This window comes from Anguilla anguilla, chromosome 5 (assembly GCF_013347855.1).
Source record: "Anguilla anguilla isolate fAngAng1 chromosome 5, fAngAng1.pri, whole genome shotgun sequence".
NCBI classification, from domain to species: Eukaryota; Metazoa; Chordata; class Actinopteri; order Anguilliformes; family Anguillidae; genus Anguilla; species Anguilla anguilla.
The window spans coordinates 9595235-9621227 of NC_049205.1; the positions used below are offsets into that span (position 1 = coordinate 9595235).

Here is a 25993-nt window from a genome sequence, read left to right on the forward strand (position 1 = left end):
GGGAGAAAATTGATGGCTCCAGCAGATTGGCCAGCTGTCTGAAAGACCCATTGCAGACATTACAAATTAGTTTCCTTGGAATCGAGAGGACTGCTCAGTGATATTTTTATTTTATTGAAAGTCATTATTACACAATTAATACAGCCACATGGGTATCTAATATAATTGATTCTGTGAATTATATATATATATATATTTCTTCCTCAGATTTTTTTTTACAATCTTAAGGAACTCTATTTTAAAATATATTTTTGGTTCAACCAATGTCATGGCCCTCCATCTTGAATTCGTACAGAGCAGACTTTAACGCTACTTTCAGCTGTTCTGAAGCACGTTCAAGCACCTGTGACAACGGCTTTAAATAACTGGAATTCAAATGGTTTTGCTGTAGAAAGCTTCTGCCAGTGTGCCCTCCAAAGTGAGGATCCAACCACTGCAGCTTTTAAATATGTTTTTGTTTTCTGTGACATATGGCTAAGTGTCAGACTTTCACCTTTTTACACTTTTTTCTGTTTGGCAGTATGCATATTTAATGTCCAAGTGGACCAGTTAAACTTGATACATAAAACATGAGCTTTTGAACACATGTAATTTGCTGAAAGCCCTTGGTTCCAAAGCAGTACCTTAAAACTGGATTAAAAATTTCCCTGCCTAGTGCACATTGCTAAGTGTTTTTTGTGCATTTTAGCTGTGTAAATCAGTTGATGAGAGATCTAAATTAGCAGGGTCTGTTGTGGATTGCACTTTCTCTGGTGGTAAATTTAGCATGACAAGATGAGCCAGCATGGAGCCTTCTCTGTTTGAACCATCTGTCGACTATTGTATATGTCCGGCCCCTATGGTGATTGCGTTTGGTGGTTTATTGGGTGGATTGTAGGGTATTGATCCCCTCCTCTTTTGTTCCAAGATGTTGCAAAAATGTAAATAGTTTACAGCAGGATGATATGAATGGGGTGAAGCATGCCTATTCAGTGCTGTTAATTTGATTTGAAACTTTCAACTACCCCCATGTTTGTGAACCTGTTTGCTGTAGGTTTTCCATTTGTGAGGCTAGGTTTGTTTGCGTGTTTTTGGCAGTTTGTGCTCTGAAAGCTAAATTGATTTTGAATTTTTTTAGTGTAGGTTGCAGCTGGCTGGGAACAGCTAAAATTTCAGTGTCATTAGAACCAAAGATGGCATGAGCAAATCATAATTATTTTGGCATTAAAAATGCACACAAAGTAAGATGCTCGTTTACCGTTTGATTGCCTTGTGTACGAGCGCTGCCTGTGTGCGAATGTTTTGAATGAGGTTCTAAATGAGAATGTTGCAGGGCAGATGGCATTAACCTGCTTTTTCTGCGGAGCCACATGTGATGTCTCTGGACGGGCAAAGATAGGATTGTCTCGCATTGTGCTCCATTGTGCGGGACGCAGCCAGAGCCGGTAGCAAACCAAATATGCCCAAGGCGGTGGCTCCCCTGGGAAATTGGGAGGCCGGGGGATGGTTTGGTTGGGAACGGGGGAAGGATGCCGTATGTGGGCAGACGATTATGTTGCCAAAAAAAGAGAAATGAATCTGAAAATGAGGGTGCACACCCAAAAGCCCCTTTCTTCAGATGCAAAGTCCTGCAGTTAAATTCCCTGGCAGGGGAGGGAAAAAAGAATAAATAAGGGTTGGGAATGCCAGAAGCCACACACCTCCAGGCTCTGCAGTTTTTATGGGGAGGGAGGAGGCAATTAAGGAAGACTTGACACATCTGTGTACGTTTTACGTTCCTGCATTTTGCTCCTTTATGTTTTCCATGTGCGGCCTTTATTTAAGCCCTTACCTTTTATTTTCTTGTTTGCTTGCCCCATATGTTTATGGTAGCCCTGAGGAATGTGGGAACGAAAATATACTGCTCACTTTGAAGATTCTCTTACACACACATACACAGGGCAGGGGGGTATGTGTGTATGTGTGTGTGTGTGTGTGTGTGTGTGTGTTGCACTAGGCTTTTATTTGTCACTTAATTGTATTTTGTTTAATTTGAGAGGGAAAAACCCAAGCCTCAAAAACTCAATATTCAGAGTAGAATAGCTTTTAAGGCTTTAACAACTTTAAGTAATTGGCACGTTTTTCAAAGATGCTCTTTACTGATAGTGGTTTGTAAGCGGGCGCTCGTTCAAATTCCTGACTCCAGGACTTGCATTTCTGTCCGGATCACACAAACATGTTTAGGGTGGAAGACAGAATGTGGAGCCTTGGTGAGATTTGGAGTGTGAGCCGAGCTAATTCTGTCCCTGGTGAGTGTGTGTGTGTGTGTACAGACAGTGCGGTTGAGGTAATTGAGTTAATGGTGGCCTGCCACAGTAGAGGCAGCCAGGTATGCTGCTAACCTGATTGATGTCCTGGAACCACGTATGGAATCTCGGGAGCCTTATTTAATAACCCGCCGGTGGAAAGGAAACAAACAGGCAGTGGTATTACATGTAGGGTTGAGAGAATGGAAAATATTTTATCCCCCCAGAAGACTTATTTGGGTGGCTGACTTGATAAGCCAGTACTCAGGGAAAGGTATTGAGACACTGCTGTAAGGTCTTTGTAGTTGTAGGTAGCCCTCTTTTAGTTGCAGGTCCTAAAATCATAAAACTTGATTACTTGCTAATCTTAAAGTTTGCTCTAGCGGGGAAAGGTTTTTTTATGACATTGGTACGGTGATGCACTGAACTTTAAATAATCCACACCTAGTCTATTGCGAAGAAAATAAATGGTGCTTGCCTTGAAAGAATCAGTCAGGCTCGCATTTACTTAAGGTTCCCTGGGTCAGGGCATTGTGTGTTATCCTATACTATGCGGTGCTTTCATCAGGACTCTTGCCTGTGGATTTCTTTCATGAGAAGAATTAATTCAGTATGGGCCGGTTTCTCGTGTTAGGGACTATTGGAAACTTCAGACGTTCGGTTTCTTTGATGAAGTCGGCACTTAAGTGTCCCCGCTCTCTGCCTCAGCCCAAAATTTTTAAACCAATTTGCACTCATCTGCGGCGCAGACCGAGCCGTGTGGCCGCACGAAAGAAGCGAGTCCTTTGTCAAACAGGGAAGTGCTGGATCACAGAGGCTCGTAGATCTGAACACACCGCCGCTCAACAGAGAGACACCAAGGGGCTTGTGATTTAGAGCTGCGCGTGAGTACGCAATAACGGGCGATAAAATCATGACCTCTGGTCCCGTGGCTCGTTTGTTCCGTCCAAACGCTCGGCGGATAATGCATTCAGTCGCCCTTTTTCGTTCCAAGTTGTTCGCAGACCGCCTCGTGAAAGAGGCCTTTGTTGAAGGCTGGTGAAATAGTTTGACATGTAACAACAAAGTTCCACTCGTGCGTCCTCCTCCCCCCCCCCCCCCCCCCCTTCAAAAAAAGCCCCCCTAACTCGCCCCCACCTGCCCTCCCAGCGCCCTTCCTGTTGTGAGTGAAGCGAGGCTGATTCCCCGCGATGCCAGATAAGGGAGGTATGTGCCAAGCGGCTTCGCGGTCTCCTGTTGTTAGCCGTGGCCGATCCAGACGGGCATCTCGAGAGAGAGTGGAATGTCCCGAGGCTCCTGCCCCCCCCCCCCCCCCCGATCACACATTCGCTCTGCCTCCAGTGCAGCGGAAGAGAAGTGTGGCGGCTTTGGCGCACTCAGGGGGCGGGGGTTGGGGGGGAGGCGGTAAAGGAGAAATCCACGCCTAATAAGTAGCCGTTGTTTGAGTGCGGTTGCCCGAGCAACTCGGGCAAGGAATGCACGGTGAGCTGTAGTTGATTGCAGGGCGCCAGATGAAAAGCAGCCTTTCCCCAAGTTAAGATTTGTTGCTCTCTCTCGACCGTTAGGCTGTCTTTAAACTGAAAAGAGAGTGGGGGAGGGGGGGCACACTAGTGTTGCCAGTTTTGAGGTCTCTGGATTTGCTGTGGAGGGGAGCTTGGTGGCGGTGAAGTCAGTTCCTTCTGAATCACTAACAATAACAGGAATATCTGAAAATAAATCTATACAAGATGCCCGAGGGATGAAGGGGCAAAGTTCACGTTTGCTTTATCATCACAGACTCCCGATGGTCAGTTGGAGATCCTGTTGTCTTGGGAGGGAAAACATTCTCATTAGTCATGTTTCTATGGGCCTTTTCATTTGGTGTTCTACACAAACGTGCTGGCCTACTAATTATTGTAGTCATAAACTTGTGTTCAAGATACAGTTGAGATAAACAAGTCTGTCTGCTTGTTTTGAATTGGCTTAAATACAGAACATTTTCTTCCTTGTTGATTAGTTAAACTGAAGTCACTTTAACTGTGTGACATGCAATGAACAAGTCTGGATCTTTGGCATTGTGCTCTGTAGGCTACTTGTCTCCTCAGCAAAAGTTGGGGAAAACAATCATGAAGAGGAGTGGACTTCTCTGACATGTTTCAGTCAATGAGTAACTGACATGCTTCAAGTCTTCTGTGTATAGCCGTGCAAGTTCATTTCATTTTTATTTTCTGTTTTATTATTACAAATAAAACCGCTAATTGTAAATCTGTGTACTGTTTTTGATTTTCTTCATGTGCTGTTTTCAATTTTCCTCCAGATTTTCTCTGTCAGAAGATAATACAAAGGCTATTTCATGTACTTTAGTCTGCTTTAAATTTTGTAGTGTAGTCAGCGTCCATTGTAATCAGCCATTAATCTGTTGCATTGTTATAGAGTCTGGAGTTCATTTCCAAGAGAATCCTTAAATTAAATCACTGTTGTTTTTCCATTCCTACACACCAGTGCATTTTGAATGAAATGTTATTAGTGATTGGCTAATTTTAAGATAACATTAATTTTAAATTGGAATCTGATACTATTGGGGTTGTTTGTAGTGGACAACAGCTGGCTGTACTTTAAATACGGCTGCACCGGTTTGGTTATTGCCCCCCACTTTTGACATCACTGGATGCATCCAGTTCCAGAGTTTTAACAGCTTAACAAAAGTCTGAAATATTACTTCAAAGTGAGCTGCACACAATGAATTTCAGTATTCGGTCTCATTTTAAACAGGTTGACAGCAGCTTTTATCTGATCAATAAAATGGCGGCAGAATGAACAGATGGCAGCGTACAGTAAGATTGGTCTTTTGGCTCCCGCGTGTAATTTCCGGCAGGCATATTCTCAGCCTCTCAAGTAACTGGACTGTTCTTGAGGGCGTGATTTCGTGTGAATCGGTAAAGTCAATATGTGGGGAAGAACAGTCTGAGAGGCGTAAATGCGTTTGAGATAACCGAGAGAGCCGGCGAGCCGCGATGTTCACGGGAAAGACGACGCAGCCTCATAACGGAACGTCAAAGTTTATCCTCAATTTTGGAACTTCTCTTCACTCTACAAAGCCGCCTTCTCCGAACCCCTCTTTCCAGGTAGTTCAGCGGCGACCCTTGGCATGATGTAAAATTCCAGTGACGGCGAAGTTCAGCAGCAACAAAACCTCCCCAGCCACTTCCTCCTTTCTTATCAAGATACCAACAAGTAACCCCCCCCCCCCCCCCCCCACCCCCCACCCGCCTGCCAAGGGTCGGGAGATAGCGGGGCTTAAATAATGCCATATTAAAACAGAAGCCCTGTGAACAGACATGCTCAGAGGCTTCTGAAATAACATCCAGCAGTATGACAATGGAGTCTGTCTGGGCATGTCCCAATAGGTTTCCTGGACTGGAATTAATGGGCTAAATTCTGCGGGAATTCCATCAGGCATATTCTAATTACATCACCCCCCCCCCTTCATTCATGGAAGACACCCCCGCCTTGCTGTCATGAATACCGCTATTCATTGTTTATTTATTTATTTTTAAACCAATCTGTTTTTGTATTTGCACTTGTTTTGAGTATGTTTGAATTTCTTGGATCTTGGTGATCTGATAATGTAATTTTAGGGCTATAGTTAAGTGTTTTTTTTTGTTTTTAAATATTAGAGTGATGGAATAGCCAGATGCTGTGGATCATATTAAGCTGTTAAAATGATGCTTTAGATGAACTGAATTGTGCCCCCCCCCCCCCCCCCCCCCAAAACCGCCCCCTGCCAGCTGCTGGGAGTGCCGCTTGCGTCTGCCGCAGCTGTGTGCCGAATAAACAGCCGAGCGCGAAGCGGAAGTGCTCGTGGGCTGAATTGGGGACTGAAATGGCACTCTGTCATAATTGCTCTGCCCAGCGCACAGGGCAGATAAGATAAAAGAAGAGAAAGAGAATGAGCTATTGTGCGAGATCCTGTTTGTTAAATGCTTGTGTGCTAATTGGGGGAAATTGCTTCCAGGGTCTGTGTTTGCTGTTCTGATAACCTTGGTGATACCGAGTCCGGGCTTTGAGTGTGATGTTTTTTGGGGCAAATTCAATAAGTCTCAAGAATATGGAAATAATTAACTTGGCTTGAGGCCCCTATCCTTTTAAATCAGAAATAATTTATTTATTTTTATGCACACACCACACCTTATTTTACTGACTAGTTCAGGCGTATCTATTCAGGGGACTATGCACAGCAAAACAGAAGTGTGTTCACCCATTAAATGAAATATTTTAGGAGTTTAGATAAACAAATCTGACTAGTGCATGATTTACTTTATTAAATAAAGCATGTATATTGTACTCAATACATGGGGTATATGTCCCTGATGGGCGATATGATTTCTGCTGTAGATGTGCTTTCTTGTACCGGTGCATTGACCTGCATTTTGGCCTCTGGTGGGTGTTTAAGCCGGAGCGAGGGTGGTCCTGTTAGGGGGTCCTGAAATGGAAACTGCTCATGGGAGCCCCCGTTTTAGGAGTCATTATCCACACGGCCGTATCGGATCAGCGGTAATTAGGCTCTGGGAATAAGGGGAGCGATACGGTTTGTCGAGGCGCGGCTCTCTGGGAACGCAGCTCCGGAGTTTTTAATACGTCGGGCCTTTTCCGTGGCTCTGGAATCCGAAGCATTTTGCTGCCGCCGGAAAAAAAAAAAAAAAGAAAAAACTTGATGAGAAAGTTTATGTAAGCTTGGAGCAGGAGGCTGAGGAAGGCTGAGGAATGTTAAGGCCGTTGGAAAAAGGGGAACGGCGAGAGTTCAAAGCAAACTCTTGTCTGGAAAGAGTGTAATGCCTGGGAATACACGCATAAGCCAGTGGATACTTTTTTTGTTTCCTCCCTCGTCTTTTTTTGTTTCAGAAGACTTAGGTGCTCAGCATACATTAGTTCCTGTCCGGGCCCTGAGCGTTGGGTCGTCAGAAAGTCCTTTAAAGTGCTGCTGTACTCCTAGTCCAGGCAGGAAGATCCTTGTAGTCATTTGCCTTTAAAGGGCCTTGACCGTTATCAGGGAGAGGATGTTTACCGAGTCCCAGGTCCATTCTGCGACAGACTCGCTCGTAGGAAAATGAGCAACAGCAGGCAGCAATGGCGGGTTTTGCAAATCATAATCCCTCTAGACAACAGCCAATCCGTTTGGCTGTAATTTGTTTAAATTCCTAGCAGAACCTTTCCAAACTGAAACGATGCCATCCTGATGCACGCCTTTGCTAGCACCTGAATGTCACTGTCTGACATGCTAGTTTTGGAGTTCATAATAAAAATGGATTACCTTGTTATTTTGTTTTATACGATAATAAAAAAAAATTATTATATATAATTTGTAACCCACTTCTGGGTATGTACACCAAATAGCTAGGTTCGGGAAGGAGCAATGGGAGTAGACAGTGTACCATAAATTAATGGAGATAACACAAGGTGTGAACAGTATAGAAAATTGTTAGTGAAATTAGAAAACCAGGTTTGTACCAATTTCCAACCGTACTGAGTGCATATCAATAAACTCCTTTTAAAGAAAAGAAAATAATAAACAGGCCTTTCTCACAGTGTGTGCGTTTGTTTGAAAGTCTTTTTTCTCGGGTGCACCCTCAGAATGAATGTAAGTGTGAATGCCTATGTTCTGTGTGGATACAGTCCTACCACACCGTAGTGACAATGAGATGTTCAGTCTTTCTGGCAGATGATGCTTCTGTCCTCTGTATGCAGTTGTCAATGAAGATCAGAAGAAGCTGGGTGGCTTGCCATCACAAATCAAGGATCAGCCATAGACTGGTTTCATTAGTCTAACACTGGAATAACATTATAGGCCCTTTATGTTATACTCTAGTTCTGTAATCTAGTTCAAGAATTTCAAGTATCAACTCAAAATAACCTGTTTTAACTGTAAAGTATAATATTCAACTGTAAAATGACCTGGCAGTTCATTTTTACACAAGAAATAAAACTGAATAACATTATAGTTTATGTAGAGCTGGAATAAGTGCTTAAACTCAATTAGCTTATTACTATATTAAGTGCTTAAACTCAATTTATGTTAACTTAGAACTTAGTCACCAACATGAAACGTGTTTAGGTATTCACAAAAATGCGATACTCGCTTTTCTTAATGTGGTGTTCGCTTAGCATAGTTTAAATTACAAAACCATGAACAACGGCTCTGTTAATTCGACGAAATGATCGAATGATAAACATAACACACGTTCTACTGAACACATCTACCAATACTTATACTGCGGCAGTACAAATGAACAACTTAATCCACCTATTTCATGAAATGAGCATGAATTTAACTTCGCGCCGCTAACCGGAGCTAGCCTCCTTCACATTAAAGGGTGGACATGTTAGCAAGCTGAAAGTGAACTCCCTCACCAAGAATAAAATAATGTGAAAATGGGACTCCAGGCGAACTCCCAGTAGCTCAGCTGTGGGCATAAACCTTCCTACAATGCATTTGATAAGTCTTAGTCATTTATATCATGTTCTGATCAAATTAAGAACTTACCTGAGCACGATCTACTTACGGAATGTTTTTTGCCATTTCGGTCTCACTGCTGATCACGCAGAGCAGGTATGCGAGAGGTGTCACTCAAAATCAATTAAAGGCGGGGCTTCCATATTCTGCACTTCTGGTTAACTTGATTTCTCTCTTTAACAAAAAAAATAATAAAATAATAATAATAAATATATAATTTAATATAGGTTATTCACCCCTTTGAAGAGTAGGTTTTTTTGTCATTTTTTTCTTCAATATTCTACATCAAACTCCATTGCTTTCAATTAGCTGTAGTGATTTTTACATCTAATCAGATATTTGTGATCTTACTCCTAAGGATTCAGTTGTGTTGGCATTCTGCCATTCAACAGTGAAGGTGTTACTCCTTTGGCATCTGTGACAGGGCTGCTGGCATCGTACAAAATGTTGTCCTTGTACAAGTTAATTAGAGGGGCGTTTCACATACCTTTCTTTCGTGGTTTCCTCGTTTTGATTGTGCGTTTGGCTGCATGAAATGGATGCACCAGAGTCTTGGAGGAGAACCCAACCAGCAGAATATTGTTTATCCTGGAGGCTAGTTCCAGGCAAGCATCCGCAAATTGTAACGTAACTGGTAACGCTGACAGCCGCAGATGTTTTGACGCCAAAAAAAAAAAAGTAAAAATAAAAAGGTTAAGTTGGTCATTGTTTAACCTATTTAGTTTAGCCTGGGATGTAGCAGCAGTAGGCCTATGCTTTAGCAGGAAATTATAAAGAGCGTATAAACGGAATTGTCTGAACTATTAGCTAAATCAATTAGCTATAATCAAGCTTAAGCTTGTTGATTGGACTTTTACCATGGATGGAGTCTGTCTATATTCACAAAGCTCTAAAAACATATTGGAAAGGGCTAGCTCTTGACTGCAGTGGTGCTGGAACCGTGGAAACGCTTTCTGAAGGGAGCGCCGGGTTGGATTTGTTTGGTCTGTGGGAGTGCGGGGTTGAGGCGACGCGCGTGGTCTTGCAGGTGAAACTGAGAGGGGAAGTAAAGGTTAAAAGCCTAGCCTCTGCTTTATTAGCCGTTTTATCCATTTCCCTCTGACCGTTCTCTTGAGAGCCATGATTCGCATGTGTGAACTGGCTATTGATCTACCTCGCATAAATGTCAGGACTCTCTGACAAGACTGTGTGATTTTAAATAATATAATAACTTTTTTTTCATATGAAGGGGTCAGCTGCTACCGCTGAGGCATCTGTTTTGGGTATGATTATTTGCGATTGCATATTAATAAGGAGTTACCTTGTTTTGTTGGATATGCCACTGTTAGCCATGGGCACTTGGCACAGTCTACAAGACCTGCCAGTCAGAGCTGCAGTGTCGGCGCTCCGTGCCCAGAGGGTGTTGGGTCGAGCGCGGAAAGCGCGCGTGGGCGCGGTCTGCATAATTGGCGCCGGTGGCGACATTTGAAAGGGCAGAGCGCCGTTACGGCGCACAGTGGCGGACATTGTTGGGAGGAACGCTCCTCCCGGGCCGTGGACTGGCCCGATTCAGCGCGCGCGGCGTGAGAGGGGTAGCGGCGGAAAGGTGGAGGCGGAGAGCGAGAGTGTTCGGGCTGCGCTGGGCGGGAGCGCGCGCGTCCTCCGCCAACCCCCCCCCCTACCGCCCCCCCACCCCGTACCCCCACCCACACCCCCCCTCACCGGATCTTCGCCCGTCAGACTTGCGCTCGCATTTTTTATTAATTCGAGCAGCATTCACAATTCCCCACACAACTGTTACGCTCAGTGGCTCAAATCTGTAGCCAGCGCTTCCACAAGAAATCCCCTCCCTCCCTCCCCCCCCCCTCTTTTTTTTCCAGTTTCTTCTTCCTTTTTCTTTGATTAACTCCCATGTTCAGAAACAGAACTTTAGTCAGTGTTTTTTCTGTTGTTGTTTAATCTTAGCAAAAATAACATGGCCTAGTTTTGCAGGTATGTTTTCTGCCCACAGAACGCTTTGGAAACTATGTAGGCTACCCAGAATCCTACGCCTGCAGGGCATGTAACTGAGCCTCTGTGTACGCGCCCGTTTCCTCGTTTTTTGTTATTTAATCCTGCTTAACAGTCTCCGAGAGGAGAGGAGAAGAGAGGAACTGTGAGAAAGGGGGGAGACAGAGAGGAAAAAATAAACCAGAACCAGGAGAAGGGAGGAGGGGGGGTCTGAAAAGAGGATCTAAAGAATTATGTCCTAGAGGTGAGAGGAAACCTCTCATTTTAACTCCCGAGCAGCACTGGCGGTCGGTGAGTCACAAGAAGAGGGATCAGTCCCAGAGGATGCTGGGTAAAACGGTGGGCGGCCTTATCTCCGGGGCTGCGCGGCTGGATGCCGGCAAGCGTGCGGCCTTGCCCAGGTAGAGGCGACCTTTGACCAGGCGCCGCGGGGACCACAGAAAGGGGCCACGCCTTTCTGTTCAAACACGCGCCCACGCCTGAGTCATAATTCCTACGATACGGCCCCGTGTCAGAGTCCACCTCTGCTCGTTTCACTTCCGAGTTCTGTCAGTTTGTTATCTGCTGAGGAGGAAACGTTTTAAGGCGTTGCACACATGACTATGTCTGTTTTATATAACTTATATACTATATAAATATTATCATCATCATCATCATCATCATTTTATGTTTTATGGAGACATATGAAAGGGTTACAGATAGAGATGGGATCGAAGTGCATTGCCATGATATGGAATCAATTTGAATTTGAGTCAAGTCACCCCACAGTCTTGTCGACTGATAATTTTATCAACGATTATAAAGTTACTTCTTGGCCCACGTCTTTTTTTGTGTGTTTATTTTTTAATGTTTTTCAGTTTATTTGGAATCAGGTGGCGATAACAGGAACTCATTGGGCCCACATTATGTTGGTCAGTAGGGCTAAAGACGTGCGTCTGAGGAACGTGTGACAAGGCTATGGTGTTGCGGTTAATAGCGTCCCCCTCCCCCCTGCCTGCTAAGCACTCTCCTGCCCAAGCTGTTGTGGATGTGAGCACTCAGACTTGTTTTTTCTCGCCTTGCCCCGCAGGCGTCATCAGGACCCAGGAGCTTCTGGACCATGAGACCACGCCCCACTACTGGCTGACAGTTTATGCCACCGACCGGGGCGTGGCGCCGCTCTCCTCCTTCGTGGAGGTCTACGTGGAGGTGCAGGACGTCAACGACAACGCCCCGCAGACCTCCGAGCCGGTCTACTACCCCTCGGTCATGGAGAACTCCCCCAAGGACGTGTCCATCATCCAGATCGAGGCCTTCGACCCCGACGTCAGGTCCGGCGAGAAGCTGAGCTACAGGATCTCCAGCGGGAACCCGCAGGGGTTCTTCACAATCAACCCCAAGACAGGTGAGTGCCCCCCCCCCCCCCCCTTGCCTCTAGTGCTGTATCCTCCAGATGCTCTCTCTGCTCCCCCAGGCCTCAGCACAGGAAGGGAAGGAGGGTTTAATGCACAGCCATTACCACATATGAATTTAACATGGCAAGCTACATGTAAGAGGGATGTTTGTGCTCCCTGTTGTGGCTTTTTCTCTCCCACCGCCAAATGTGGTGTTCTCGAAAATGGATGGGGCTACTGAATATTTCATGCGTCTCGAGAGTCAGAGGCGTCTTCCTCAGAGAAAACTAATGGTTACAGAATGTACATGTAAAAAAAAAAAAGGAGATGAAATGAAATTGTTTGGTGAAGAAATGTGCACACAGTTAGCATTTAAGCACTGCAGGCTTAACTTCCTGCTTTGTCTTTTTAAGTCTTTGCTGTGGTACGCACTTTAAAGGGAAGGAGAGGGTTTGACGCATTAGCCATCACTATACCAGTGGCAGGTCTGTCGCCAAAGTTCACATCAAAAGAAATTTGCCGTCATGCAGAGGTCTTGAGAGGAGGTGCTTTGTAGGGGTTATTGGGGAGGGCGGGCCATGGGATCGGAAGTCAGCTTTTGAACATTACTTGGTATTCTGGCTAAAATCCATGCTTAGGTTTAATCCCCTCTACACAGTTATCAGAGATCAAAAGGAAGAGCCTCACATCCAGTGGTATGGAAGGAAGTGTTGACTAGACGGTGAAACACGGGTTTATCTTACTCCGTTGTTTGGAACGGCAGCTCGAGATGTGTGTTCTCCCCTGGCCTTCATTCTCCTGTTCCTCCGGCTTCATCCACAGCCGCCCCCCCTCCCCCCCACCCCACCCCCCCACCCCATTTTCTTTTCGCTTTCGTCTCGACTTGTGTGGTCATTATTCGAAGGCAGCCTCATCATCAACAAGCGCGGCTATTTTTGCCTCGCGATGGCTGTTGTGGATTTTCAGACCAAATAAGGGTGCTTCGCGAAGCGGGTCGGGCGCTCTGGAAGAGTTCCAGCCCCGCGCGCGGCATCGGCGGGAGTCGACGTCAGGCTCCGGCTCGCGGGCGCGGCGCGTGAGCTCAAAAAACGACGGGGGCGGACCTCCTCTTTGGGAGGTGCCCGGGAAGGAGAGCGGCTGTGATTTTTAAAAAAAATGTTTTATTTTTTTTTGAGCGCGCTGGAAATACTCATCTGGCGCTGTGTGTGACTGGAGAGAGAGAAAGAGAGAGGGCAGGAAGTGATGGTTTATGCGCGAAAGCCAGCGGACCGCTGGCATTCCCCGCATAGCTGTGCCGCGCTAGTCTAAACCAGATAGGGTTCGGATTCTGTCGCGGGAAGGAAAACAAGTTTATCTGTTAATGGAGTCAGATAAAACTTGTTTTCCTCCGTGCGACTAAATTAAAAACCTCACATCTCAGACTCTGGTGTCTGGAGGTTTATGAGGTGTCCTTTCGGTCTGCGGCCGAGGTAGCCTTTGGTGTGTAAACTCCTCAGCTAATCGATGACTTCAGCTAAGCATTTAAGTGCCGAAACACACCAAAAGCCAGTAGGCCCTCCGGGTTTCGAGTTTGAGGTCCCCGGCCTAAACGAGGAACATGTTCCTGGACCCAGTCCGTCTGGGGTACTGAAGATCTGTCAAGAAGACATCTGGGCTCTTTGAGTGAGTGTTGATAAAGGCCATGAGTGCAGACTGGACCCAGTGGGCTCGGCCGTATAGCCTAGCAGGTTTCGGCCTGTGCTGCATCATCATCCGACTGTACCCAGGTTCGACTTCAGTGGTTGGACGAAGCTGACATTCTCCCCCCAGTGATGGGGTGGGTCAGCCGCGGTTCCATGGGTTACCGCTGCATTGGCTCCTTCCAGTGATATGCCAGGCTTTCATAGGGCGTTAGTCATCATTAGTAGGAGTTTTGGAAATGGCGCTAGCCCTCCTGTAGTGCTGTGTGGTCTGTGGTCTGTAGGGTGTGAAATGTGCACCTGCTCATGGGTCAGTGGATCGGAGGAGTACCCCCACTTCAGCTGTAGCTCTCCTTGGGGGCAGATTCGGGTGGCCCAGCGCTAAAAATTTACGAGGGGTAAGGGGGGGGGGGGATGTGGGGTTAAAGAGGCAAAGATGTAGTGAGGTATCAGGTCACACAAGTTTCATTTTTTAAAAATTAAAGTTGAGCGTACAGGGTTGCATTTAAAAAAAAATGGATCCCACCAAGAAATAAACCTGTTAAGAAAACTCCAGCTAGTGTTTCACTTTCATGTTCAGGAGACCCGTTTGCTTTAGTGTTGGGAGTGATTTGTTGTGGCTCTACAGAATAAACGAAAAGAACCGTGGAAAAGGTTACATGGGGGACACCGTGCCGAGGACTGGGTCCGTTCATGCATATTAGAGCCTGTTTAAAACATTTATCTAAAGAATCTGAAAGGTGCTTACACCTCAAGGGAAATGTCTAGAGAATATGTCGAGAGCAATTCCACGACTCGTACATTCCCTGTTTTAGGTGGGGGGGTGGGGGGGGTGGTGCCTGTTTTGTGTCGGTGCTTGCAGAAAAATGCTGTTTGTATCTGTTGGTTTGTGCTTGTTTGGGTGAGGATTTGACGGCGTATCCTGTTTTGACACCGCCACCCTGAAGCCATAATAAAATGGACTCGCACGCCCTGCCGTCATACTTTTAAAACCGTTTAAACGACCAAGGCTGGGAAATATGGCTTCGACGCTTCGCTTCGATGGCTCCAGAACGGAAAGACCAGTGGCTCCACAGTTTCAATTTTCATGCAGTTTTTACAAGGGTCCGCTGTCAGTGGAACCTCATTTTGAAAGGGATTTTTTTTCCTGCAATTTTGCTATCAAGTCGTTCTTAGCTCGGAACAGATCTGAGCTGAGCGTTTTTGTCTCTGCGCCTCTGCACCATGGCAACCACATTCTGGGATGTCCCACCCCAGTAGCTAAGAACTGCAGCACTGGAATTGGGTTCAGTGGCACCCCCCAAAAAACCATCTCTACTCCGGCTATGGGAGGGTCCTTTACTGCTTTCCTTTGTCAGATGATGTCAGGCTGCGTTAGAGTTGGGCTAATGTTGCTTTTGGCACCGGCGTGCTGTCTCCCATGGTTTCAGCCCATATGGTGTGTGTACGGTCGCGTGTGTGTGCGTGTATGCGTGTGTGTTCGTGCATGTGCGTGTGCGCATGCTTGTGTGTGTGTGTGTGGATGTGTGCGTGTTTGTGAATGCGGGTGTGTGTGCCTGTTAGTCGGTGCATGCGTGTGTGTGTGTGTGTATGTATGTGCATGTTTGTGTATGCGGGTGTGTGTGTGTATGTGTGTGTCTGTGAGTCTGTACTTGTGAGTGTGTGTGTGTGTATGTGGGTGTGTGTGTGTGTGCCAGCAGCTAGCATTAACGGGCATGCCAACAATACTTTGGCCCACCAGCGAGGGCGGGACGTGTATGGATAGTGAAAGAGCGCATATTTCAGGGTTCTTGGCTCCTCTCTCTGGACCTTGTAAGGAGCGAACTGGAAAATTGTAATTTAAAACTAAAAAAATCTTTCCTTCATTATGTGGTTTTTCTGAGGTTTCTGCACAACAGGCTTAGCAGGAATAGGAGAGCTACGCGCTCGACCAAAAAACCCAAACGAAAAGTTTCTTTAGGCGAACGTCTGCATTTTTGCTCCGACAGCACTGCTGACTGAAGTGACTGTTCTGCTTGTAGTCGGACGCATTTGCATAGATTTTATTGGGTGTTGTGGGCATTTCATAGAACTGCCTATAGACAGGAGGCATGAGAAAGAACAAGAGTACCTCAGCCAATCACAAACTGTCTTTTCAGGGAATCCCGTGAATGATGCTGTGACCTTTTAATGTGGCTACGGGGAAGCATATTTGCACATGTTGATTATTGGCGAGATGTAATACTTGCATATGAAGCATTACACAGGGGAGAGAGGATGATGTGTTCATATTTATAAGTAAGCAATAGTAGTAATGATAGTAGTAATGGTGTTGGCCACCGTTTTTTCATTTCTTCAGAATTGGTTGCGCCTAACATCTTTTCCCCCACTCCCCTGTGGTTCCTGATTATGGTGAGAACTGAAGGTTGTATGAAACTCCACTCTTAATGGACTCCGGGCTAAAACACTTGGTGCACCTGTTTTCCTGAATCGCTGATTAAACTTGATGCATTGGATGCGGTGGGTGGTGGGTCAGGTAAATGGCTTACTCCCCCCCCCATCCATTGACATTTCTTTTTTCGAATATCAGGTGAAAGCAGTCTGGCAGTAGTTTCCGGGAACGACTGATTTTCCAACATTTTGAGCTCTTCAGCTTGGTTGTGTGCACTTGTGTTTTTTAATCAGCACTGAGATGGATGACTGAAGTGCAAGATGTCTGGGGGTCCTAATGAAGCTTTTAAAGGCACATTTGTGGATGGGAGATGCTAGACTGTGTAATAGGCACTCTATGTGGCTGGCTGTCTTCAGGAAAATGGCTTCGGTGTTACAGTACAAGCCTGCCGCATTCTGTTTTTTTTTTTAAGGAGGAGATGGACAAAAGAAAAAATAAGTCAATCTTAACGAGCATTTTAGTCTTATAGTTAGACTTAAAATCTGATTTTTATGACTTTTTTTAACCAAATAAGACAAAAAATGCTCTCCAGTGATCTGAGGCAATTGCACTTGTCAAGTAAAAAGTCACTTGAAACAAGCTGATACTTTCTACTTGAGAGAAAGAAATAAAATTTTATGTCTCATTACTAGACTAAAACACTTGTAAAGGCAGGCTTTTTTTTTTTTTTTTTTTTGCAGTGTTGAATAGACTTGGCCCTGCACGGCATTTTGTTTGGCACTGCACGTCCAGCCTGCCCACTGACGCTAGAGGTTAATGTGTACTGCGCTCCAGAGAGCCAATGGGGACATGCCGGTCTTCCTTTGTGACGCTAAAAACCGCGCGAGAGTAAACAATCTCCGTCTCCCGCACTTAAATTTAGAGACGGGCGGTCGTGCGGCTTGGGGCAGATCTTTTTCTGGTACAGGCCGAGGGTTTCTAAAGTAAGGCCAAAAAAACGATGCCGCACCCGAAGTGTGCAATAAGACGCTCGGAAGGAAGTCCTTTCTGAGCTCTGAATTTCACACCGTTCTGACCTGAATCGGTGTTCCTAATTTTATTTTTATTTTTATTTTTTTCTTCCCTGGATGAGACGTGGTCAGACCCCAGGAATCTGTAAACATAGTCGGTTTGAATCACTGACGCTCGGTAGAATTCGCCCCGCCGCTGAATCGGTCACGGAGGCTGTCCGCTCGGCAAAACGGAGCGAGTTCGTTCTTGCCAAATTCTGTTACGCAATGCCCCTTGTCACGGTCCGCGATCGGGCATTATGCTAAACGCGAGGTGCAGGGGCTTGGCCTGTGCTGTAAAAAGCCTTTCTAGTCTGGCAGATTGCTCGCACAAACAATGGCGCCCGCAAAAAGCCGGGCGGTTTGGGGCGTCGTTAGGCCTAATGGTCGCGTCGCCGTGTTAGATGTGGTGCGCCTCCTCACAAAGGAACAAAGGAAAATAGAAATCTTTTGTCTCTTGTCGGTGTTCACTGCGGCGGCTCCCAGGACCGTGTAGCCCGGAACTGAAAGGGGAGAGGGTCAACTCAGGTGATTTAAAAATAAATAAATAAATAAATGAATGAATAAATAAATAAATAAAAATTTCATAGCCTTTGAAATGAGGTCTGAGCTCCACCGTGATGCCCGCTACGGACAGCTAGCCATTGTAGCGATCCGCTAAGGAATATCTGGGCGATTCGGGGCCAGTATGGATTCCGCCGACAGCTTTCTATACGCATTGCTAATCCCCAGAGCCACATGAAAGGCCATAAAATGCTTGTAGCCGGTGGGGCTTAGCAGCAAATCATGCAGTCCACATCCTCGTATCAGTTTTCAACAAGGCCTGCTCTGTTCAGAGACTAAGTCAGCGGGCCTTTTTTCAAAGGCACAGTCCAAAGCAAGGGGGAAGCCAGACAGGAAATGAATCCAACTGCCAACAGCTTCCTCTGCTTCCTGCCATTTCGGCTCTACGACTGCTGCTGTAAACCCTGAAAAAGAAAGGAAAGAAGAAAAAAAAGAATTCATGGAATCCGGTGCTCTTTTGTGGTGAGATCAAACGCGTAGGAAACGTTCGGGGGGAGGGGGGCGTCCATCTAGCGTTCCCTCCAGATTTCACAAATTCCGTTCTGAGTGCACCTGTTAATTTTTGTTCTGGTAATCTGCAGGGGATTAAGTAAAACCTTCTGGGGGAAGGGAAATAAGCTCGTAAAAATTTTGTTCGTTTTTTTTTTTTGAGCGGAGGGCAGGGATTTTTCTTTCCCTTGGATGAGACCGAACCAGTTGAGCTACAGCATAATGGACGTGGAAGCACAATTAAACAGATAAAAGCCATCAGTTGGCGCTTTTATTTTCTGTGCGGACCGCTTAATGCCCTCAGCATCATCGTAGGACCTGAAGCTCTGGTAATCTTCTGAATGCTCGGCTTTATTATTGTTTATCCCATCAGCAGGCTTGCTCTCCAACCGACGATGTAAATTAGTGGGGAATTTTTCATCAGATTATTTACAGGGCCGGTTCTCTGTGTTCAACTTTTATACCGTGCCTGCATGCCTGTGGGTTTAAAAAAAAATAAAAAAACAGAGCTCCTTTTGACAGATATGAAATATGAAATGTATATAAAATATGCAACACTGATAATCCCTTTCCACTTTTAAAAATTTGTCCTCGCTGCCTCTAGACAAACATATCTCAACAGTGCTTCCTACTTTTATCAGAAACAAAGGGCTAAATAAATTCTTAGTTCTTCGTGTCATTTTTCTCATCATATTTCCAAGGACACAATTCTACCAGTGGGGAGAACGAAACGAGGGACATTCATATTATTGTAATTTCCTCTTCCTCTCCTCCTCTGGTGAAACGACGCGACGCAAGCTTGTGGTTTCCCGAACGCATTTTCTACGAACAAACGGGATTCCTGTGAAAGTTATGCGCTTTTTTTCCCCCAGCTGGCTCAGCAGGAGCTCACACCTGCCAGCGCCGCTAGCCTGCAATAACACCTTTTAGCGCGGGGAAAATGGCTGCTTCCTCGCCGCAGAATCGAAAACCGCACTCGGCTACGTACGCCGCGAATTTGAGGAAATGCATTTCGCAGGCAAGCCGGGGGCCAAAGCGAAACCATTCGATTCACCAGCTTTCCCCCCGAAAAATGTAATATCTTCACGATTTTGTTCCCGTTTCAAAGAAGCCGCGTCCGTAATTCTTTGTGCGAATTAGTATTGGACAGGTCTTACAGTCCATGAAATCAGCTCTCGGGTTTTATTTAATTATTTACGATGGTCAGCCGGATTTGGACGTCAACCTTGAAACTCGTTCAGAAAGGCTGAGATGATGTGCTTGTAGAATTTCATTTACAGACTGGCCTCATTTTAAGAATAGCTGGATTTTTCCCCCTGATTTTACACAGAGCGTGTAGCCTGTTTTTCTAATATGCTTCTGCTTCTTCATAGATCACTTTGAACAGAATGTACAGGAATGCAGAAGGTCTGCATAAACTCCAGTTCCTGTTTTCCTGTTGGAAACATTCAGCTGTAGGGCAGATGGACACCCGTGCCACCAATTGAATTGGTAGAATGGTTCCACTGGTCCTGTGCTTTAAAATCCACTCCCATAATGCTTAGCAGTCCCAACCGACAGACTCTCAGATCGGGAAAGACGGTCAGAGGGAAGGGGTCGGTCCCATATATAGGCTAGCCTGACTTGGCGTGGCCCGTTTTGAACGTGCTTTTTAAAGGCACTCTGGAGCCAAGGCATCTGCTGAAGCACTACTAAGCGCAGTGTAATGTAGCTGCCTGAATGCGTCTGCAGAGGAGGGACTGCAGAGAGGCCTGGGCCCTGCCTGGCATGGCTCTCCTGCTGAACGATTCTTTTGAAAGGTGCTTCCCTGTTATTGGCTGTCGTCTGCTCTGTGGCTACCCTATGGGACAAAAAATAATAGTAATAATTGGTACAGGTGGGGCACTATTAGCGTTTTGGGAGTATCGGTGGGTCTGCTGGCACGTCATTTAGAAATGCCTGACCCTCAGGCTTTTTCTGGGGAGAAACTACCCCAGCCGCCAGGGAGGCCTGGTAATGAAATTCTGAAGGCCCCGAGATTTAATTTTCTCACCCCTCGTCCCGCCGGTGAACACAGTAAACAGGCCTCAGCACCAAACCAATTAACCCTCTGCAGTCGCAACCCCCCGGGGCACGAGCTCGCCCCAGAATCCGCAGTGTCAGTCGCCTGGAGGAGCGTGGCACACATTTGAGAAGTCCGGTGCCGTGCGTCACACGGTACCCCCCTTCTCCTCTTTCACCCGCCCAGTTTGGTCCCCTCAGAGAGACTGCCAGCTTCCAGCGGGGGTTTTCTAGCGTCGCCTGCGTAGCTGAACTTTCGTAGAGTACAGAGGGCCCGGAGGGGAGGGGAGAGGTGGGGGGAGGGGGGTGGGCAGAGCAGAGGGCTTTCCTAATAGAAGGTACGGTTATGTGCTTTTATCTGGAGGCGTTCTGTTTACGTTCCATTACTCGCCGAGCAGACTCCATTGGCTCTTTAAGGTCACTGGCTCGTCTCATTTTACGTGTTTATGTGGCGGGATATCGACTGGAGCGGTTCAGGCTCGGCCGCCTACCTCGCTCGAGGGTGCGGCGTTCATTTAGAACCTGTAGCCGTACGGTCGTACACAAGCGCGGTTCCCGGCACATTAGCGCCCGGCTGTCCCATTAATCCAACATGGCCGACTCGGCCCGCGGAGGCTAATACGCAGGAAGCCGGTTTTAAGAGCCTCTCTTCCCCTTTTTTCAGTGCCGTACTGATCCGTTTGATGCGCTAAACATCCCCCCCCAACATCAAAAGTGTCCCTCCAGGGTTGTTGGGTTTTTTCCCCCCCCCCTCCCTTAAGGTTCGTTGAAAGCATCCAGATCAATTCGGCAAAGTTTTTAGCGAGCTCCTCTCAGTTCATTTTAGATTTTGGTTGGGAAGCATGAGAGGACCGTGGATTCAGGACCCGTCCCGCAGAAACGGTGGGGATGACCGCTACCGTGAGGTTTACACCCGAGGCCTCCAGCAGCCGGGACCGCTCACGGGCTCTTAGCACGAGGACACCCGTGCGCGCCCTCGTCCCGTTTCCAAGGGAAACGACTCCCGCGTTTCCTGTGCCCGGCCTGGCAGAGATTCCTCACGCACGGTGTGAAGATTGCTCAGAGCTGACTCAGTGGCCACATGCTGTAAAAAGGCCTGCTAATTTTGTTTGATGTCAGTCTGTTACTCTCCTGTTAAAATTTACTAAAACAGACGGAAATATATTTGCCATGGTAACTTAATGTTTGGAGGGGAAAAAAAAACTGCTCCGGATTATTTCGTATTTTATTAATTTTGTTGGTGATTTAATCTACAATTCAAATTGGAACTTAATTTATGGGTTGTTTAATTTAATTATTTAATTTTAATTTAAGAAGGTAATGAGTATTGGAACTGTGGGGGCGGGGGGAGGGGGGGTGTGGAGAAGACGGACTCTGGGGGAAAACACGCAAAGCACAGAGCAAGTCGACGGGTTTTTTAGGAGTCTAATCATCCAGCCGTACAGCTCCCCTCAGTAATAACACAGTGTGTCTGTAAAAGCCTGTTAAGGCTGTCTTCGGTTTGGGGGATGAAAGTTTTCAACACATTCAGATGCATCAAAGTGACCCATGTCCTCAATTTTTTATTTCTTTTTCTTTTTTTTTTCTTTTTTTTTTGAGGTTAAATCCCTTCCAGTTTTTCAAACGAAAGCCATATTTTCTGGTGTTGGCTGGCATTTTAAAAAGGGTGTATGAAAAGCGAGAGATGCAGGTCCTTCATTTGCTGAAATATGGACTCGCGGCACTATTTTTAAGATGTTTCAGATTGTGGCCAGCTATTCTTGTCCTGGCACACGTGTCATTGATGGTTTTGGGTTACGGATTTTTTTTTCCTTCTTTTTTTTTCTCCATGCTAATCAGATCTGACATGGTTGTAAAGTGGTTCTCTCGCGGTTTTGATTGGCAGACCCCCTCTGCATTCAACTACAACAAGGCCTGCAGTTAAATCAGGAGAGAAAACAGCTTTCGGCTTCTCCTCTTTTACATTTTATTTATTTTTATTTTTTCCCGACTCAAAACTAGTTATAATGGCCATAATGTTTATTTTCTCCTTCCTTTTTTAGCTTTGTTAAGTTTGACTTCGTTCGAAATGGAATTCGATCGTTATTTACCTTTCATTTGACACTGTCGCACTGGGGTGGCGTTAGGGGGAGGGGGGCATCTCCAAGAATGCAGGAGACGCCGCCCATCGCACTCATTATGCACTCAAATCTGAAGCCGAACCGTTGGTTAAATTTAATAGCGATAGCTCCGATGGCCTTTGCGGTAACTCCGACCCCCCGCTGTGTTTGTTCAGCTTGCTGGGAGGGCTACGGAGATCCAGCCCTTTCGTTTGCCCCGCGGTGTTGTTTGCGGTTTCCTGTGGTATTTGACGTCTGGTGACAAGGGTTCGTCCTCGGTGCCTTAAAGAACCGGGACGGACATTAAGGAAGTCTGGAGAACTTGTTGCCTCTTTTTTCGCAGTTGTTTTGAGAGGGAAAAACTTTGAGAGTGTGCGAAACGCTGAAAATGCAGGCCCTGTGCACTTATGTGTAAATTAGGCAGCTTTGACAGTTATGCTTTTAAACGTCCTCCCGCACTTTATAATTTATACACTTTGTGCTGAGCTCTGTGTGGTTTGGCTATATTTAGGAAATGGTTCTGCAACAGACTGTTTACTTGACAGTTATTTTTATGCCTTTTAAACTGTGTGTGTTCCTTTAGGGAAACACTGCTGTTATTTTTCAATTAGTAATTAGATAGAAATAAGAATAGAAATCATGAATTAGGCTACTCTTGTTGAAGAAAAGTTTGCGCAGAAATGATTCAGTAATTTTTTTTCTTTGTATTTTACAGGCTTGGTGACGACAACTTCAAGAAAATTGGACAGAGAGCAACAAGATGAACATATTCTTGAGGTAAATTGGGTTGGCGTCGCTTTCTAAAATGTCAATGATTTTCATGAGTGGTGCTGAAAGACTTTGGAAGGATTTTTCAGCCTAAACACTGCTGAGTCATCTGTGAATAATGCTTCTAAACAAGAAGTTTTTTTTTATTCTGACACCCTTTTTTGTTTAGAGCTGGTGAACTTGTGATAATGTGCAAAAATCTGAAAAATGTGAATAACAATAAAGAACCTAGATTGAAATCTCGCCGTTTAAACTTTGAAGGGATTTCAACCCTCCCTCCTTCAAATTTTTAAACTTCAGAGCCCAAACTGGCTTACTCGGGCCTGTTACTGCCAGACACTGTTTTGGTGGGGGGGGGGATCGGATTCATTTTATCGACAGGATTCAAAAGCACAGGAGGAAACGGCCACTTGGGGGGTGTTTCTGTCGTTTCCTCAGTTTGACGCGGGGGACATGTCCGGGCAAAGCGCTCAGCCCAGCTCAGCACATCAGGCACTCGTCTAAACAACTGCCTGAAGAGCAAATTAACGGTTCTCTGGGACTTTTTTTTTTTTTTTTCTGGCATTGAAAACATACCGGGGAATTCCTTTGCAGATCTTATAACAATCTACTGCTGTGCTATTCATTTTATTGCACTCATTTACTTGCCTAATTGCATTCGGGATTGCAACATATAAGTTAGATAGAGGGAAATCTCTCCTGATCTTTGATAAAAGGTTTACAGGATCGGCCGACGCCCTCTTCCTGTGTGTTACTCATGAGACTGGTTGCAACACGGTGCTCTCCACCTCTGTAGGGCAAACTTACACACCTGTCATAAGAAACCGAGCTGAAACCAACATGTCTTGAGGTCTTAGCCGCGGCAAAGACCCACTGCTGCCAGTTTAGATTCTCCTGATTGCCTGGTGTTTAAAAAGGCCAGCTCAAGCGGTTGTCTTTTCTGTGTGTGTGTGTGTGTGTGCGCGTGCTTGTTTGTGTGCACATGTTTGTGTGAGTGTGCGTGCGTGTGTGTATGCGTGTGCGAGTGTGTGTTTTGGCCTGGCAGATCTGGGGCCCTATTCACTCAGAGCAGGAGCACTGATCTCAAATCAGTTTTCCCTGCTCCATAACCTAACCTTGTCTAGACCAACCCGATCCTGGATCTGCACTCCCACTTTAAAATACTGTACGAATATGGGCCCCGTTTAAATTTTCAGCTCCAGCACTTGCTCTTTCAAGATGCGTTCGCTCTATAATCATCGGGGACTTTTTCAGTTCTGTTGGGACGGGTATGGAAGCGCTTTGTTTTCCCGGCTGCCATAACTCATACGAGTATTTCGCCACAGAAGGGCTCCTGCAGCGGATGACTTCTTTAGATTACCTTCGGCTGGGGCTTAAAAGCGGATGCGAAGGGCTGTCGCAGGATTCTGCACGCAAACGCATCAGCGCGAAGGAATCTCAACCGCACGTGCGTTTCCGAGAGCTCCAGTCTAATTTGCTCTCGGAAATTCTGAACGGATCCTGACACGTTTCGCCCTGCTGTGGGTGAAAAAAAACTCAACGCCGAGGGCTGCGCACAGCTAGTCAGTGGATTAAACAATCATTTTGGATTCAAGGCATCATTTGTTTTGGTTTACAAATTAAGAGGTCATCAATCGATCGGGAAAACGGGCTACTGGCACGCCTTGCTGTCTGCACGGAGTAGAACTTGCCGGAATGGGGGGGAAAAAGAAAGAGAGAAATAAGAAATTGGCTGCCTGGGCAGAGCCCTGCGAGGCTTCGTAAAATCCCCATTGATCAAGATCGCGGCCGTAATCGCTCGATTGAGCGGCCGATGCGGAATTCTGAGATTTAGGCGGCCGAGCGAACGCTTGCGATGGTGAACGTTTGTTACGTTTAAGCTCACGCTTGAAGGTGTATTTAGGGATGTAGTTAAAACACGGAATGCGCAGGGGCTGAACTCAGTGAATAATAATAATAATAATAATAGTAATGACAGTAATAATAATGGGGGACTTACCTGAACTACCACCAGCGAACAGCCATTTCATGGCATGGTGCTCAACAAACATTAGCAGAGGTGGAGTCAGAGATTTACTGTTTGAAGTGCTCAGTTTAATTTTAACCAAAGGGAAACCCGTATCCAGCGACATTTGTTTGAAGTACTGTGACCGGCATAAGGAGGCATGGCATACACAGGATAACCTGGGGGGGGGGGGGCTGTGTGCATTCGGTTATTACAGGGAGAAGCTGAGCACCACAGAACTGTTAATACACTCTGTGGGGGGGGGGGGGGGGGGGGGGTGTCGTCATGTTGGGGTTCAAGTTTGAGAGCAGGCATAAGTAACGTGGCGGGGGTACGGCGGAGAATGCAACAGATCGCTGAATGAAATAAGCCATCGCAGTTGCTTACACAGAATATAAACAACCGGAACACAAAAATATGTTTTTTAAAATAGCCTCACTGCTGTTGGATATATTAAGGCTGTCAGTTAGCTTGGTGTTCCACTTCAGACGGGTGCACGAAACAAGTCACTTTTGACCCAGATTCTCCTGATCGCAGTAAGCGAGAACAGACCCCCTCCTCCCCCCTCACCCACCCCCCCCTCCCACCCCAGCCTGGTATCCATGGAAACTTTAGAACTCAGGAGTCCTGGTCACCGTTGGACAGAGTCCAGCAGGAAGCTCTTTGTTGACCCTCCCTTGGGGCCACAGCCCCCCACCCCCCACCCCCCACCCCCCCCTTGGGCAGCAGCAAGGCCTCAACAGAGAGCTCCATTAGGCGGGGTTGGGGGGGGGGGATTCTCTGGGCTCATTTTCACCAGATGCTGGAGAGGGG

The 25993-nt window shown here is 46.2% G+C and overlaps 1 protein-coding gene across 9 annotated transcripts in view; it reads left to right on the top strand.

Moving 5' to 3' along the window:
* Positions 1-25993, top strand: part of fat1a (FAT atypical cadherin 1a) — a 73335-nt gene that overhangs the window by 7332 nt on the left and 40010 nt on the right. For all 9 annotated transcript variants that reach the window (XR_004765495.1, XM_035419984.1, XM_035419983.1 and 6 more), the window contains exons 3-4: positions 11813-12127; positions 23123-23184. Coding sequence is in view for 8 of the 9 variants with exons in the window: in XM_035419984.1 (XP_035275875.1) it covers positions 11813-12127; positions 23123-23184 (377 nt within the window). In the remaining variant the exon portion in view is untranslated. The remainder of the gene's footprint in view (positions 1-11812; positions 12128-23122; positions 23185-25993) is intronic.